Raw genomic sequence first — 17,037 nt, forward strand, 5'->3', positions numbered from 1 at the left:
AGAGATACACAATTTTTAATGCTGTTTTTAACCTTCGTTTCGCTCTTAGATACCACCTGGACTCTTGTGTACCACTCCAGTGGTATGTGTTTGGTTTTCAAAATTATGTTGCTCCCAGGAGACTATTTTGGGGGGCCAGATTATTGAGCCCTGAATCTGGGCGTTTATGTGGGGAGTTGCTCGCTCTGGCCCATCCTTAGCATCTGCCTCCGTCCAGTAGCCCTTAGCTATCTACTAATATCAGAAAATAGATCACAAAGCAAACAAGCCTTCCGCCTGACCGTGTTAACAGCAAGATCAACAGCTGTTAGGCCACCGTTTTAATTTCCTGTAAGCCTTCATCTGTTTTTCTCTACTTTCTCACCACGGCAGTTCTTTCTTGCTATTCAGACTCCCACCTTTCCTCAAATCCTTCTTTGTCCATCAACATTTAGGTCATTTATATCTTTTGTATGTAGGTACCTCTGGGTTGTTCTGGAGAAAAAAAAATGGCACAGAAAATAGTTTGTGCGTTTAGAAGGTTTAAAATCTTGATCTCCCAGAAAGGTTGATGCCTTCTTGAAATCCTTGCCCTGCATCCTGAGGACCCACATCCTGAGCACACACATCCCTTGCTCCTCCATGCTTGTTAATCCCATTTTCATGTGGGAGGAGGCCAAGCACCTTCTTAGGTCTTAGAATATGAATAGAGGTGGGAATGCTTAGAAGAAAGCAACTAGCTTGTATTGAATAGTTCATGTGGCTGGCACGAAGTTAGGGGCTTTGCACACATGATCCTCATAAAGAGTCATAAAGACTCTTACTGATAACTATTGTAATCCCATTATATAAAAAAAAAGTTTTAATAGGGCTCAGAGAGGTTAAGTTCCTTGCCCAGCGTCACACAGTAAGTGACAGAGTTCACAACCTAATTCCACAGACTTCCTAATGCTTCCTTTTTTTAAGTTCTTATTCACAGCTTTAGAAGAATGGAAGTCATTGTCTCCACTGCTTTTTATGATTCATAAAAATCATATAATTTTAGCAAGAAGAAATCTATTATGTGAAATGAAGGTACAATTATTTCGCATCCCAATTTTACATGCATATGGTATTTTAACATTTGCTAGCCATGAATTAGGACAGTTCCAAGTCTAACACAACAGATTGGAGCAAGACCAGTTAGACAGTATTTTTTTTACATCATGTTAAAGTTAGTCTCTTAGAATGATATATAATGTATCAGGAGAAATGAAATATTTTTTCCTAAATCTGTTTATCCAGAAGAATCTCTTTACCATTAAAGAAATACTGCTCACTGTTGCCTGTGAAGACGCACCTTCTCCAACCATTTTTTAAGTCAATACTTACATGTGGTGAGAGAACTTAAAGTTTGGAATGATGTATAAGAGGGTAGAAACCGATCTCTTTCTTTTGTATCTTTCCTTACAAAATTTAAGATTCAGTGGGATGGGTAAAACAAAGTATACTGATATTGTATTAATCTCTGCTTTTTACTTCACCTGGAAAGTGAGAGTGTTAGTTGCTAAGTCATGTCTGACTCTTTTTGACCCCATGGACTGTAGCCCACCCTGCTCCTCTGTCCTTGGAATTCTCTAGGCAAGAATAGTGGAGTGGGTTGCCATTCCCTTCCCCAGAGGATCTTCCCGACTCAGGGGTTAAACCCCAGTCTCCTGCATTGCAGGCAGATTCTTTACCATCTAAGCCACCATGGAAGGAAAAATTGGAAAGTGCTATAAAAAGGAGAAACCCATCACGTGTGGCATAACAACAACAGCCTAAACCTGCTTGGCATTTTATGGCTTAAACTTCTGTTTCTTGAAATGGGGTTCCTGGGAGACTTGCCTTAGATTCTTGGGGGAATGCTGACATACCTGGTTCCAACACTATACCTGATGAGACAGTCTCGGTGGAGGGGAGGGAGGGATGGGTGGAACTCAGGAATCTAAAATTGAAAACTCTCTCCATGGTTTTTTGGGGGGTTTTTTTGGCTACGTCAGGTCTTAGTGGTGGCATGTGGAATCTTCACAGTGGCTCTTGGGGTTCTCTCAGTTGTAGTGTTAGGTTTAGTGTAGGCTTAGTTGCCCTGCCAGCATGTCCAGGGATGGAACCCACATCCTCTGCATTGGAAAGTGGATCCTTCACCACTGGACCACCAGACAAAGTCCCTCGGATGATTTTTATACATACCAAAATTATCACCATTGTCTTATAAAATATTTTCACGTATGTTACTTTCTTTGAATCTTTCTAGAACCCTCTATGTAATTATCATTATATACCCATTTAACAGATGAGGCGATTGGAACATGCAAAAGTTACTTGTCTGAGGGGACACAGCTAATTAGTTTCAGAGCTCTGAGTAGCATCCACTTCTTTTGCCTTGACCACATAGTCCGTGACCCCTCCCACACCACGCTGCCTCTGTTGAATAGATGCATGGGGATAAAATGTTGGAGGATAACATAGGATTCGGGTTTCCCTGGTAGCTCAGTGGTAAAGTGTAGGAGAGCCAGGTTTCATCCCTGGGTTGGAAAGATCCCCTAGAGAAGGAAATGGCAACTCACTCCAGTATTCCTGCCTGGAAAATTCCATGAACAGAGGAGCCTGGCAGGCTACAGTGCATGGGGTCACAAAGAGTCGGATATGACTTAGTGACTGAACAGCAGCCACCTAGGATTCAATTTTCATGCTTTCTATGTTGGATCTAAAAATTCATCACCAAGCCGAATGTCACATAGATTTCTTCTTATGTTTTCTTCCAGCTTTCTAGTTTTCCACGTTACATTTAGGTCTATGACCCATTATGAGTTATTCTTTGAGAAAAGTGTAAGCTCTGAAACTAAGTTCATTTTTTTTGACACGTGGACATCCAATTGTCCCAGCATCACTCACAGAAAAGACTATCCCTGCTTCACAGAATTGCCTTTGCTCCTTTGTCAAAGAGCTTTGAGTCTTGTTATAAAAGTACTTTACCTCTATTCTTTTTAAAGGGCAGCCAGAATACAACAATTGAAAGATCTCTGGAGAAGGGAATGGCTACCCACTCCAGTATTCTTGCGTGGAGAATTCCCTGAACAGAGGAGCCTGGCGGGCTACAGTCCATAGGTTCTCAAGAGTTGGATACAACTTAGCCACTACACCAACCATAAAAAAAGTAAAAGGCAGCCAGATCAGTCCTGCACTTAATGACTACTTGCTTAGGATTTGGACTCCATCTTTTTAGGAAACAACATGGGGCAATTTGTAGATGAGAATATGAACTGAAAGAGACCCCCTAAGGGTATATTGGAACAGAATCCATCCATACTGAGGTTCGTGGTCCTGGATTAAGGATGGAAAAAAACCAGGTTCTAGATGTGACTCTACCATTCACCTCTGGGTCTTCTTCTGTCTCCTTCACTGGAAAATGGGAGGAGTGTTATAAGGCATATGGCAGGTTACTAATGATCTGATTCTGCTTCTAGGGTCCTGGATCATAGGAGATGTAATGAAGCTTCCATCTGGAAAAGGGATTCTCATTTGCGCAGCAGGTGTGTTCTTTCAGAACTGACTCGTAAGGACTCACTGCATTTCTTGTGGTTGATGTACCCCACGTCCTAGAAAACAGAACAGCCTATGACACACATAGAAACCCCATTGCACCATCTTCCTGCTTACACCCCAGACCCGTCATATCCCGCATCTGTGTGTGGTCATCGCCCCATGTTTTCACGTCTGGCACTGAGGTGTCTTTGTTTATTTGTCCCAACTTGGGTCAGAAATGTCTCTTGTTTCTTGGAGATCCAGGATCTGTTTGGCCTCTCCTCCCACCTCCTCAGCCCTTCCTTCTGATTCTCTCTGCCCAAGGCTGACCACACACTCCCTCACTCTCGAGAGCACACAGCTTATCTATTTTCCACATTTAAGGCAGCCAAAGGCTTTCAAAGATAATGAAAATCTCTCAACTGCACTGTTGAGTTGTAAGGAATTTGCTAGATTTGCTGGCACGGAGAGTTACAGGAATGTTCTTCTAGTACTTTGTGGTCTGGAATCCCTAGAGGGTCAGGAAGCTACAGGAAACACAGACATGTGAAAATCATTATACTATAGCATGGGGTGTGTTGGCTCTTTGGGGGATGAAGGGGAGAGCCATCTTATAATTCTTGCAGAAGAGGTGACGATTGGCTATTACAGGATGGTGAGGTCAGCAACAGCCTAGACTGGCAGTGCAGGTGATGGGATCCAGGCGGGGGCTAACACCACGTGCAATGGAAGGGAAGCACAAAAAAGCGCACCATTTTAGATGTAGAGAGTTCAGCCCTACCCACCGATGGGCAAGTGGACTTAGCTGGTTTGGCTGGCAGGCAGGTTCCCCCCCCCCCCTCCTCCCACTCCCACCGGCCCTGTTGCTTGTGTGTCCTTCTTGAGCCTGCTCTTTTGTTAACTCTCAGGAAATCAATCATACTCTGTCAAGACTAGAGAGATAAGCCTGCTCTACTGGCTAGTATCCACAAGGTGAGAACTTTAGTGCAGCTGAAGCATGCAAAAGTGTTAGCTGCTCAGTCACGTCTGATATTCTTTGCTACCCCATGGACTGTAGCCCACCAGGCTCCTCTGTCCATGGAATTCTCCAGGCAAGAAGACTGGAGTAAGTAGCCATCTCCTTCTCCAGGGTATCTTCCCAACCCAGGGATCCAACCCCGGTCTCCTGCATTGCAGGCAGATTCTTTACCATCTGAGCTGCCATGGAAGCCGGAAGCTGAGGCATAGACCATGCTTAAAGGCAGCCAGAAGTAAAGGGGAGAAAGGACTGATGGAAATGCGAATTGAAAGATGCTTCCATCCAGGTCACAGGGGCAGGAAGAGGACCTCGCTTAGCCCTGGGATCTGCTTCTACCTTATGGTGCAGCTCCAAGGAGGAAGCCAAGTGCCCTGTGTGACTGTGGGGATTTGAAGGAAGCACGTGGATTGCAATGCACATCCTGCAATGGCAGCGACTTTTAGGAGCAGAAGTGGCTGCCTCCCTGATCTTGGACTTCCCAGCCTCCAGACCAGGGAGAAATAGATGTTTGTTGTTTAAGTACCATCCAGTCAATGGTCCTTTCTTATGGCAGCCCAAATTGACCACGGCAATAGGAAATCCAGAAAGAGGGACAAGTCTGTAGAAACCTTCAATGGTGTTTCAACCCTACTGCACTTCAGTGGCAGAGAGGACCAGGAGGCAGTTAGATACGCTGGTCTCAAGTTCAGCTGTGAATCAGTGTAGATGAAGCAGCAAAGGAGTAACAGAGCCTGGGAAGACAGATCCTCTGTTAATGGACTTCCCTGGCAGCTCAGATGGTAAAGAATCTGCCTGCAATGCAGGAGGCCAGGGGTTGGATCCCTGGGTTGAAGGATCCCCTGGAGAGGGGCACGGCAACCCACTCCAGTATTCTTGCCTGGAGGATCCCACGGACAGAGGAGCTTGGCTATAGTCCGTAGTTTTGCATAGAATTGGGCACAACTGAGTGACTATAACTTTAATTCAGTGCAATGAATACTATACAGGCCCTGGTAAAGCACTGTAGGACATGCAAGGAGGAGTCACATATAGCCTAATGTTTTAAGGAGCCTGTGTGTGTGTGTTCCGTTGTGTTTGACTCTTTGCCATCCCATGGACTGTAGTTCCTCTGTCCATGGAATTTTTCTAGGCCAGAATACTGGAGCAAGCTTGCATTTCCTACTTCAGGGGATCTTCCTGACCCAGGGATCCAACCAGCGTCTCTTGTGTCTTCTGCGTTGGCAGGCGGATTCTTTACCTCTGAGCCACCAAGGAAGCCCTTTAAGGAGCCTACTTCGTTTATGGCCTCGAACTCAGGTTTAACATGTGCAAACGTATTTCGAAGATTTATTGCTGAAGAAAGGTGTAAAATGATGTCCACAAATTTAGGTCTCTTTCTCTGGCTTTCTCTGAGGTTTTCCATATAAGTTAGTCCCCCCTTTTTTCTTTCTTTTTTTTCTTCAGATTTCTTAAGAGATTAAGCCAAATTCTAGGAGATGATAAACATGAGAATTGATTTACATGCTCTTTATTTTCTGTCATATTTTATGCTTAAACATAACATGACTAACTCACAGCAGTCCAAACAATGAAGGGTACATCTTTATGGAAATTGCCAATCTTAGGAATTAAAGTGGAGAGAGAATGGAGGAAGTTTAAAACGATTTACTTATTTTTTAGAGTTAAACTTCTTCTTCAAACCTATTTTTCTGTATGTTGGTTAACTATTTTTAGATAAATACACATACACACGCAGTTACAGTCTCTCAGTTGGCTGCTAAAGCTTATGAAATGGGCAGTAGATATTTTTTTAAAATGCTTAAAATATTTAAGAAACATTCTAAAATACATGAATTTGCACGAAGAACAACTGTAGGACTGCAGTACCTTCTTTTGGAAATTAAACATTGGAATAAAAGATGAAGTTTTAGAATTTGAATTTAACATGCATGCTGAAAGTGCTAATATGCACTTTTTATCATCATGAATTGAGAAACAGTCATTTAAAGCAAATAATGGTATCTTGTTTCAACAGGAATTTGCATATTTTGCCAATACCTTGGTAATATTTTAGGAAATCTCTTTCTAAAGTATGAGATTTCCTATTGGAAAAACATTCAGATTCAGTGAATTCATATGGAAAATTTGTCTTCGGTCTCTTTAAATATTTTAAGTTTAATTTCTTTCCAATCACATTTAGCCAGTGGAATACAGGTAACATATTTTGTTCTTCTTCCCTGAGAAACTGATGTGTTTACTCTTTTAAGGACTCAAAGGGGCTTTTCAAATTAACTTCAATTTTTATGGCCCCTTTTTCATATCCCTTGTGTGACTATTTATTGTGGAGACTTATGAATGACGGAGCCAATTTCAGCAGCTGACTACCGAATTGCTTTGCTTGAGTGAGTATAAAAAAACTTTGGCAATGTGTTGAGACCCGAGTTTAGCACCTAAGCAAAACTTTTTATAACAGCCAGGATATAAATCATCATGAAGGAGGCACCTGAACACAGAAACACACTTTTAAAAAATTCATCGAAAATTTGAAAAGCGCTTTCAATTAAGTTTCTACAACTGCAGTTCATCTCCCTGGAACAAATAAGTTCCCTTTTGTAAGAGTTTTATCTTTTCAAGTATCTATTGTATCATTGCTCAAGGTAGAACTCTAAGTAAAATTACAATTTTAAAACCTTTTGGGCAATGGTTCTAATTAATATAATTAATATTTTAGCAAAATGTCATGGGTTGTAATTGAAAGAAACCATCTGGGTCTGAAGAGTACCTACTGAGGGCAACCCTATTAAGATTAATTCTGAGGTGAGTAAATTAATTTCCTGGACTTGCAAAGCAGCAAGGGGAAGCTTTTCCCTCTTCAGAAACCTGGAGGGGTTGGTCCTTGGCCCAGTAGAGACCCACGGGCTATCTGGGCTGATTAACATATATATAATTAAAGTGCATCAGCTAGAAAGACAGAGCCAGTTTTATTTGGTTCTGCACTTCTGTGAAGAAATTTCTGTCAACATTATTTTGTGTGTGTGTATGTGTGTGTGTGTGTGAGAGAGAGGTCTAGTTTCCCTGAGTATCATTCTGTTGCCTTTTTCGAATTCTTGCTCCCTCTCCTAGCAGATACCAAAGAGTAGACAAGATTTCTCTAGCATTCAAACTAGATTTCCTTTCCGTTCATATCACCATTTTCAAGCCACATTTTTCATCACCTGGTAGGGAACACTGTAAATAATTGAGGTGATCCATCAAGAGACCCATTCTTGATAATGAAAAATTGCATAACTCAGTAGAAGTCAATTAAAAACCACAAACTTCAGAACCCTTTGCTCAGTGAAGATTTATTATTATAGAAGGCATTTAATACAATAGACTATGGGGTGAAAATTTTTAAAAGTTCTAAAAATTCAGTTAAAGTTTGACAATAGACAAGATTTACACAATGTCAAAGTATATTAGTTCTTTGAAATGAGAGAGTTTTATTTTTTTCCTTCAACATGAAATGTCTTGAGATGTTCAGGATTTTAAAACCACAATGAGAAACAACATCTACCATGAGGTTTTTTCCCCTTTGTAGGTGTAAACGAGTCTTACTCTTTGGTTGTGCCTATATGTTAAAGGCAGACAAACTAAATGAGAGAAGTCAGAATATTTTTCTGTTAAACCAAGTATCTGAATCATTAGAACTACATAGATGAATGACAAATGTTTTTGCTATGTGGTTACTTGGTTAGGACACAGCCAACATTAAATAGAATGTACTATCTTATACAACTGCATATAAATTTAGTGAACAGTGACTTTGCTTCTTTAGAGACATTCAGTGCTGCGTGAGTGGCTGAGGGGAAAATGTCAAGTCTCTCAAATGTAATATCCATAATACTCTTTTCCCTTTTAGTGGTTCGTCATGCCCCAAATATGAAATTAATTAAGGAGCAAGCCTTATCTTCAAAAATCAAAAACATTCATTTTGAGATGTGCAATCTCCCAGCATAAGTTTAAGCTCTGCTTAAAAACTTAGGTAGGATATGGTAGTTAGGCCTGACAAATGCCTAACTCCAACCAACAGAGCACATGTGACTTGCTTCCTACTGAAATTAAGCTGCCAAATAAAAAGGAGGGATTGTCCCCTTTCTTAATAACAAAGAATGCAATCGTTAGAATTCTTCAGACTTGGAATTCCAGCAGTGTTCCTGCGTTTTCCTCGATGTGTGACAAGAATGAATATAAAAAATAAAAATAAACCTCATCTAAACAAGTAGTCCTTTGACTTTATAAGTCTCAACATCAAATACATCAAATTCTAAAAATACCTAAGACCAGTGAAATGTCAAAGCTGAGGGGGTAACATGATGGAGATAGGGGACAGATTTTTTAAAATCTTTACATTTTTTGGAATCTATTAGCATTAACTTTATTCATTTCTGTTGAGATATTGCCATTTCAACTGACTACTAGAGGCCATATTTCATATTCATATAAATATTTGACTTTGACCTCACAAAAAGTCCCTTGGGTTTGTAATACTTTTATTCTTGTATAAGCTGAAACAAATCCTTTCCTTCTAAAAATCAAACAGACCACGTTACACACACAGTTGACTAACTATTTACAAAGCACCCAATTAAATCCTACTTAATTCTCTCTCACTCTAAAAATTCCATCTAACTGGTGTGTAGAGCACTGATCACATTAAATGCATAATGTTCACGAGCCCTGACAGTCCTATCTAACCCAGAAAATACTACCTTCCTTCAAGAGAAAAGAAAGTCTTAAAAAGTGTCAAGGTTTTGAAGAAATGAGACCAGAAATCACGGTACAAGACAGATAAATCTACTTTAATATTCACATGTAAAAGTTACACATCACAAGAGATTGGACAGTAGTTTAGCGGTTAACTAACATAGCTATAGTGAAAATCATTTTTATAAAAAAATAATCTAGATGCGGTCATCAGAATTTTTGGTCTACTTAAGTTAATGTTTGAAGATCGACTTTTATCCCTGCTTGAAGGATTTGCCATTATGCCTTTTACATTTTTTTTTCTCCCACTGTTGCCTATTAATATTCTTTGGAGGAAGGAAAGCAGAAAGTGTTCATTGCCAAGAGTTTGTCCTTTGGTAGCAAGCAGAGAACATTTTTCATTTCTATGATTTAAATAATCTGTACAGACATGAAACTCAGTGACATTAAGCTTTAGTGTAAAATGAAGAATGATAAGCATTTTTCCACTTTGATAAACAGTAGATTTCATAAACTCATCAGGATCCAAGCATTCCCCCATCCCGTAAGCAAAATCATTCCAAATCCATCTTGACCTCGGTTAAAAAAGGAAAAACAAACACTTACTCTTTATATATTATACTATCAAACCCTGTACTTAAAAACTGATAAAGCGTATTTTCCACATGTAGACTTCAAATACAAAGATTTCGATCTAGGTTAAAGAAAACACATTTGAATGGACTCAGAACAAGTTTATTTTGTGATTAAACATCTCATGCAGTCATGCAGGATCACTAGCTGTAACTGTTACTTCCGAGAGTCTATCGGACACCAGGCAAAACAAAAACAAATTAAGAGCCAGACCAAACAGAAAAGACATTCAAGATTATCAAGAGCTCTTCAACTGAGCTGAAAAATAATTTTCCAAAAGAAATATTCCCACAGATTAAAAAAAAACACACACATAATATTTACAAAAAATATTTAATTAAAAATATCTTATAATTACAGTAGTCTATTAAAGCATATACTTTCTCACACTTATAGAGCATCTCTATATATACATGGTATGAAATGTCACTCAGTTATCTATACAATATGTAACATTCTTGCAGGGAACACAAAGTTCCCTGCCCCCGTATAAACATCTATTTTAAACAATAGATGTCAAAAAAAAAACATATATCTACAATGTTCTGGTATATTAGTAAAGCTTCGAAACAAAAATTGAGCTCCTTGGTCACAAGGTCGGTTTCTAACAGTCGGATTTACTCTTGATTCTTTTATTTATCAGTCCTGTCACACTTAAGCTTAAAAGTTTAACTGCACCTCCAAAAAACACAGAAATGTACAATTCACAGCGGTTATAAATGGGACAAAAGAGAATACGTATGTAGAATGTTTATGAACGTGCAAAAAAAAAAAAAATAACAAAGATGAAAAGTTTTCTTTTCCTTCCCTCTCTCTTGGAATGACGACTGAAACGCTTCTAGGATCTGCTGATCTTTTTTGTTATGTTTCCTTCCTCCGGGTGGATTTTTCTCTACCTCCTGCTCTCTCCCCCTCCCTCTCTAGGGCTCCTGGCTCGGGCTCAGGCGGCCGCACACCTGTGGAAGAGGAATGAATAGAGGGGGTGTGTGAACCTTCCCGCTGCAGACTAACTGGCGCCACCGACCAAACTCAAGACACGCTTGATCAACAACCCAAAACAAACCACCCGGGCAGATTACACCCGCAGTCCGCCGCCCGGCCCGGCGCCGAGCAGGCCGTCGAGAGCCCCCGGGAAGCCCGCGCAGGGGACCCACTCCGGGGACCCTGCCTGCGCGTCCTCTTTCGTGGGTGTCAGACTGCACGGCGCGGGGCTGGGGGGGGGGGGGAACATCGGACCCCACGCCCACGAGGGTACCCTCCCTTCGGCGGGGAGACCGGCCGATCACTGGGGGCGGCGAGGATACGAGCTGATCCGTCCCCCAGTTCTCGGAGCTCCTAAGTACGGGTTCACTTACTAACTGGGTGGCAGAGAGAGGTGGGGGTGTCCGCCTCCTTGGGAATCTGCTCTCAGAAATGCTGGGGCGGGGGTGGGGGGATGGCAAAGAACACCACGGTGCCTGACACCGGAAGGCCCCGGGGACGGGGTGTCTCCGGTGACCGGCCACCCGAGAAGGGAAACGCGCGCTCACCTGGGACGCGCGGCTCAGCGGCAGAGAATGCTGTCGCCCTGCTTGTTCACCGCGCCGGCCTGGAACAGCAACCGACACCGAGGGAGAGGTTAGCGGGCGCCCCCACCGCGCTCCTCCCGGTCTTCCCCATCGGTTCCCGGAACCCAGGCTGGCCCGCCGACGCACGCCGCCACCCCAGCCTGCAGCCCGGGGGGGAGACGCCCCTTCCCCGGGGGGCACCGGCTGGACTTGACAGCCCAGGAGGCGCCCAGCCCCTGGTCCCCGCCCCGCGCGTCCACCCGGTCGGCCCCCCCAAGCTCGCTGCACCCAGCCCGCCGGCGGCGGCCCCCGGGAGGAGCGGCAGGACGGAACTGTCACTCTCCGCCGCCCCTGCCCCGGGGAAAAGGAGCGCCCGCGTGCCTCCACCCGGCCTTCGCCCTCCCCGCGGACCCCCGCGGCGTCCGCCCCGGGGCCTCTCACCGGGTCGGTGTTGAGCGCGGTGAGCGGGGTCCGCGGTGGCGCGGCCGGGCAGGTCCCGGCCGGGAGGTGCGGCGGCGCGGGCGGCGGCGGCTGCCTCAGCAGAGCCGGGTGCGTCTCCAGCGCCAGCTGCAGATCCAGGATGTAGTCGATAACGTGCTGCAGGAGCTCCACTTTGCTGACTTTCTTGTTGGGCGGGATGGTGGGCACCAGCCTCCGCAGGCGGCTGTAGCAGTCGTTCATATCGCACTGCAGGCAGAGCGCCGGCTCGTCGGCCGCCGCCTCGGCCGCCTTGCAGCGCGCGGCCGCCGCCGCCGCCGCCGCGGCCGCCGAGCCGCCCAGGCTGTGGCCGTGCTCGGCCAGGCAGCGCAGCGCCAGCTCGCCGCCGCCACCGCCGCCGCAGCCCGACGGCGCCTTGCGGCCCGAGGGGCGCACCGGGCTCACCGCCTTCATCGCGCGCGCCCTGCGCCCTGCGCGAGCGGACCCGCTTGGGCGAGCGAGCGAGGCAGGCAAGCTCCGGCCCCCTCCCCTCGTCCGGGGCCGGCTCCGCTCCCCTCTCCTTCGCGCCCCGCGCGCCCGCTCTGCGCTCGGGGCACCGGAAAGCTCCGGGCGATCGCGCGCCCAACAATTGACCGGAGGATCACTCTGGGTCTGGCTCAGCGGGCGACACTCGGCCGGGACCAAAAGGCAAGGAAAAAAAACAAAAATCAAAAACACCGGAAAGAAAGCAGCCCACCGGTCGCCCGAGTCACTCCCTTCGGACCGACTACAGCCGGCCGCCGCCGCAGCCGCGCTCCCCCGGGCCCGAGGTGTCCCCCGCTCCTATCTGAGACTCACAACCGCACCCCCTCTCCGCTCCGGCCCGGCCCGCCGCGCAGCTGTATTTATAAGCCGCGCGCCCCGGGGGCGGGGCCAGCGCGCCGGCCGGGTCGCCGCGCGAGCGAAAGCGGAGTCCGGGCTGAGCTCCCGGGGGGCGGGTGAGCGGAGGGAGGCGGCGAGGGCGGGGGCTCCGGGCGATGCCGGGGGGCGGGAGCCGGGCAACCCGTGCGGAGGGGTGGGCGGGGGGTCGGGAGTGCCCAGCCAATCAGGCGGACGGTGCCACCTCAGGGAATGAAGCTCGGGCCAATGGGAAGGGCACTCCATTCCGTCAACGCCGTGGGTGGGGGCTCTGAGAACCGAGAGCTGGGTGGGAGTCGGGCCAGGCTGGTGTGTGCCCTAGGGAGGCGAAAAGAGAGGGAGAAGTTAATTGCGAAGAGCTGCGGGAATGTGCGGCTGGAATTCATTCTCCTCCCCGGCTTAGGCGGTGGAGGGAGCGCCCGGGCCCTGCTCGAGGCTCTCCTGCCACTGCTAACAGCCTGGCGCCCGAGGACCGTCCACCACCCATCCCTCCATCCCTGGATTCCAGCGCCTTAGGAAGGACGCTGTTCTAGAAGGCACGTTCGTTCTCCTGTTTCCCCACTCCCGTTTCTTTCTTCGGCTTTTCCCAACTGCCGAAACCATAATGATGGAATGGAATGCGTAGCCTTTCCGTGCCGGTTTTTAAAACGTTAAAGCTTGGGAGTGGGGGGTGGGGAGGGGGAAATGGAAAAGAAGGCCGAATGCACAGTTTTGGTGAAGGGACATATAAATAAAACCAAGACGTTGTAGGGTTTTTCTTTTACCCATCTAGATGCAAAAGTGGGCTCAAGAAATGCAATTGCCTTGAACATTAAATTAGAGCACGTAAATATTAAAAATGCATGGGCACGGAGTATTTAAAATTCCACCATGACATATAATATTAATCCGTTTTATGTAAAATTCATACCTGTAACATAATGTAGGCGATTAAGGCGCTGCTTCACGTATGTCATCGTACCCCGCTTCAAATAAGATACTGAGAATGTCCAGTCTCCTTTTGCAACGAAGTATTGAAATTCACACTTCAGTCCCGGTAGTCCTGCTTGGGCCCCATCCTGCAGAAAAGTCTGCTAATTAAAGACTTTCCTGTGTTAGATTTCTAATGGGAAAGCTGTCCTTCAGCGGCTCAAAACAAAACTGCACAGTGAACTTTGATAGGGCCTTGTGTGTACTCTGCAAGAAAAACTTGAGCCCTTCAGATAAGAAATGAGCGTGAAAACCCTGTCAATGGGAACATGAATTCTGCGTGCCTTTAGCCTGCAAACCTCCCACCTTTAGACAAGCTAGATGAATTAGCTCCAGCATTTTCTTAATTTATGTACCTTATATAAATAAGTGCCTTCATTTTTATAGATAATTGAAAGAAAGGGATATGGACCTCATTTCTTCCTGTCTACCCTCTGTAAGGAAACCCTACCTTCCTTCTCAGAACTGAAATACCTGAATCAGGCGGGAATTTTGTTTAGATACGTGGGTACTTTATGACTATGGCGTTGCTATTTCTCCAGAGTACATTCCTTTTTCCTGATGAAGTGAGGAGTGACTGTTTAATGCTGGTTTCACAGGGAGAGGCAACAGCCCTCCTTGCCCCTAAATCCTTATATGTTAAGGCCTCTGATGTTTGTTTGGAAGTGAGTGACATTCTCATTTATTGATTCTTAATGTGCATGCCTAGATGGTCAGCATGCAGTTTTCCAGAAAAGCAGAATTAGAAAACCCACAAGAAGATTCTCTTCTAAATAACAGGCATGATATTATAAATGCTTAAAAGTGTAAGCCGTTCCGTGGTGTCGGACTCTTTGTGACCTCAGGGACTGTAGTGCACCAGACTCCTGTCCATGGGATTTCCCAGGCAAGAGTATGGAGTAGGTTGCCATGCCCTTCTCCAGGGGATCTTCCCAACCCAGGGAATGAACCCCAGGTCTCTTGCATTGCAGGTAGATTCTTTACTGCCCGAGCCATCAGGAAAGTATAACTGATTAAATTGATGTAAACACACACAGAGCAAATATTGTCATTTTAGATAGAAAGCTAGGCAAGGGAACCCTTCCGGGTGCAAGTTATTCCCTTGGAACCAATCACATCAGCAGATAATAATAATAAAAGGATCTGTGTACAGATATTTTGTTCCACTGATTTTTTTTCTCTCTTTCCGAGAGTTTAAAAACTGCTCCTGAATTAAGAACCTATGATTTTTCTCTGTTTGACAAAATTTGTGTGCTGGTATGCCCAGGGTACCCTCACACTTCAGAACTTTTCATATCTTAGGTTAATTAGAATTAAAAATTAAGTTTCCAATTGGTAACACTAAGGGACAATCATATCCATCTTTTTGAACCTGGTGAAATCTCCTGAAAGCCATGCCCTGGGTGTGGCAAGTGCCAAATACCAGTTTCAGGTTTTGTTGGGGTTGGTCTGTGTGTGACTGTCTTAGAGTCAGAGAGGCTGAGTGACTGGGGGACTCTTAACGGGTAAGTTAAAGGAATGTACTCTGGCCACAGGATCAAGAACACTCAGAAAAAATGTGATCTCCAGCTCTTACCACAGAGGAGGCAGAAATAGTCATTGTATTCTTCTTTGTAAAGGTGGAAAGGCAGCAAGACAGGGAAAAAAAAAAAGATCACAGTTCTACCTAAAGCATTATACCATGGAAATGAGGGAGATATGTATCCTGTGCCTTTTGACCCAGGAAACCAGAGTACTAGGAGCTACGCAGTGTCTGTTCTCGATTTTTAGACACAGTCACTTACGTGATGTCGAAGCTCAAGTCTCGAAAGACTCCGGACACCGCTAGTTCAAAACAGAGTTTACTCAGCAATTGCCGGCTTCTGTAGCAACCTCACAAGCTATATTATTTCTGCCGGAAGTTCAGTTTCCCATGACTCTTCCCTTTCACTTCAAACTGCTGCCCTCACACTTGTAAAAAGTAAGGAAGACAAGCCAAAAGCCCTTTGCCGTGAAAATGCTGGAGGCTCCCCAAACATACCTCGATGGGAGGCAGGGGTGAAATATTCAGAGGAGAGTTGCTGGGCAGTCCTGGTGACCAGAGTCATGTGTACACCCCTCCCTCCAGACAAAGGGGTCTGCAGCCCTTTCTGGGGTTGCTGTCTAGATGCTAATCAGACCCTCGCTGAACTGCAACACCCAGGCTCTCAGAACTCACAATCGCCCTGTGTTTACATGAAGCGTGGGTATCCAAGCATATTGTACTATTCAGCCCCAATGCCTTTTTAGGACTTGAGATTTCTTTCTCCATGGCCTGCAGTGAAACAGTGGGTGGGCTCAGGGACACAGATAAACATGAGCTTTCCCATGCCTTGGTCCCTCTCTGGATGGAAGTGGTCACTGAACGAGGCCCATGCATTCTTTCTGGGCATAGGAAACTTTGCTGCAGGAGCGTCCCTTGCTGCAAAAGAGAAAATCGGGCAATGAGGCAGTTCAAATCAAGGCTGCTTTATCTGGCACTAAGCTTTATAAACTTAGTTGTGCTACCCTTGGACTGCTGATACTGGTCCCGGAAACATTGATAACCGCTGGGTTTACCTGGCCTTGGAAAAGGCTTATAGGAAGAGGACTTTGTGTACTGAACATAGTTGGGCAGTCGTGGCCATCAGCGATGCCCGCTTCGGGAATTTTTCAAGGTAGTCTGTTGAAATAAGTTGTAGGTGATTTTTTTTTTAAAAGTCCCCCTCAGATAAATTAAGGACAGAAAATGAGAAGACAGAAAATGTCATTTGTTTTTACTGTAGGAGACATCAAGAATGTGGCCTCAAAATCAGACAGCCTGGACTCCGGTACTTTGGCTCCTTGATTTACTAGTCTTGTATCATTAAGCCAGATTCTTAAATTCTTGTACCTTTTTGTATATGAGATGAAGATAAAACTGTATCTACTTTCTAAGGTATTTATTGTATATATGTGAACTTAAAGTATTTAGAATATTGGCACATGATGTGTACAAACCATGTTCAAATTTATTATTATTTTTGATAAATAGTTCCTCCCAGTTTGTGGCTTATCTTTTCATTCACTTAATCTTTTGAGAACAGAAGTTTTTAATATTGATGATATTCAGTTTATCAATTTCTTCTTTTAGGGATCATCTTTTTGGTATTGTACCTACTTAAGGAATCTTTGCATAACCCAAGCAAACATAGGTTTTCTCCTATGTTTTCTTCTAGAAGCTTGATAATTTTTAGGTAGGGTTGATTTCACAGGCCTGCAACCTGTTCAGTAAAAGAGGGTCCCGCA

General features: G+C 45.0%; 1 protein-coding gene across 1 annotated transcript; it reads right to left on the bottom strand.

Annotated features, from left to right (window-relative positions):
• Nucleotides 1-10,218: 10,218 nt before the first annotated feature.
• On the bottom strand, nt 10,219-12,474 carry ID4 (inhibitor of DNA binding 4). The gene is made up of 3 exons (XM_065913000.1): nt 11,890-12,474; nt 11,431-11,489; nt 10,219-10,857 (listed from the first exon to the last, which is right to left on the bottom strand). Exons 1-2 carry the CDS (start codon nt 12,337-12,339, stop codon nt 11,445-11,447), a joined length of 495 nt encoding a protein of 164 aa, XP_065769072.1. The 5' UTR covers nt 12,340-12,474; the 3' UTR covers nt 10,219-10,857; nt 11,431-11,444.
• Nucleotides 12,475-17,037: the final 4,563 nt, after the last annotated feature.

This window comes from Muntiacus reevesi, chromosome 20, assembly GCF_963930625.1.
Source record: "Muntiacus reevesi chromosome 20, mMunRee1.1, whole genome shotgun sequence".
Taxonomy (NCBI): domain Eukaryota; kingdom Metazoa; phylum Chordata; class Mammalia; order Artiodactyla; family Cervidae; genus Muntiacus; species Muntiacus reevesi.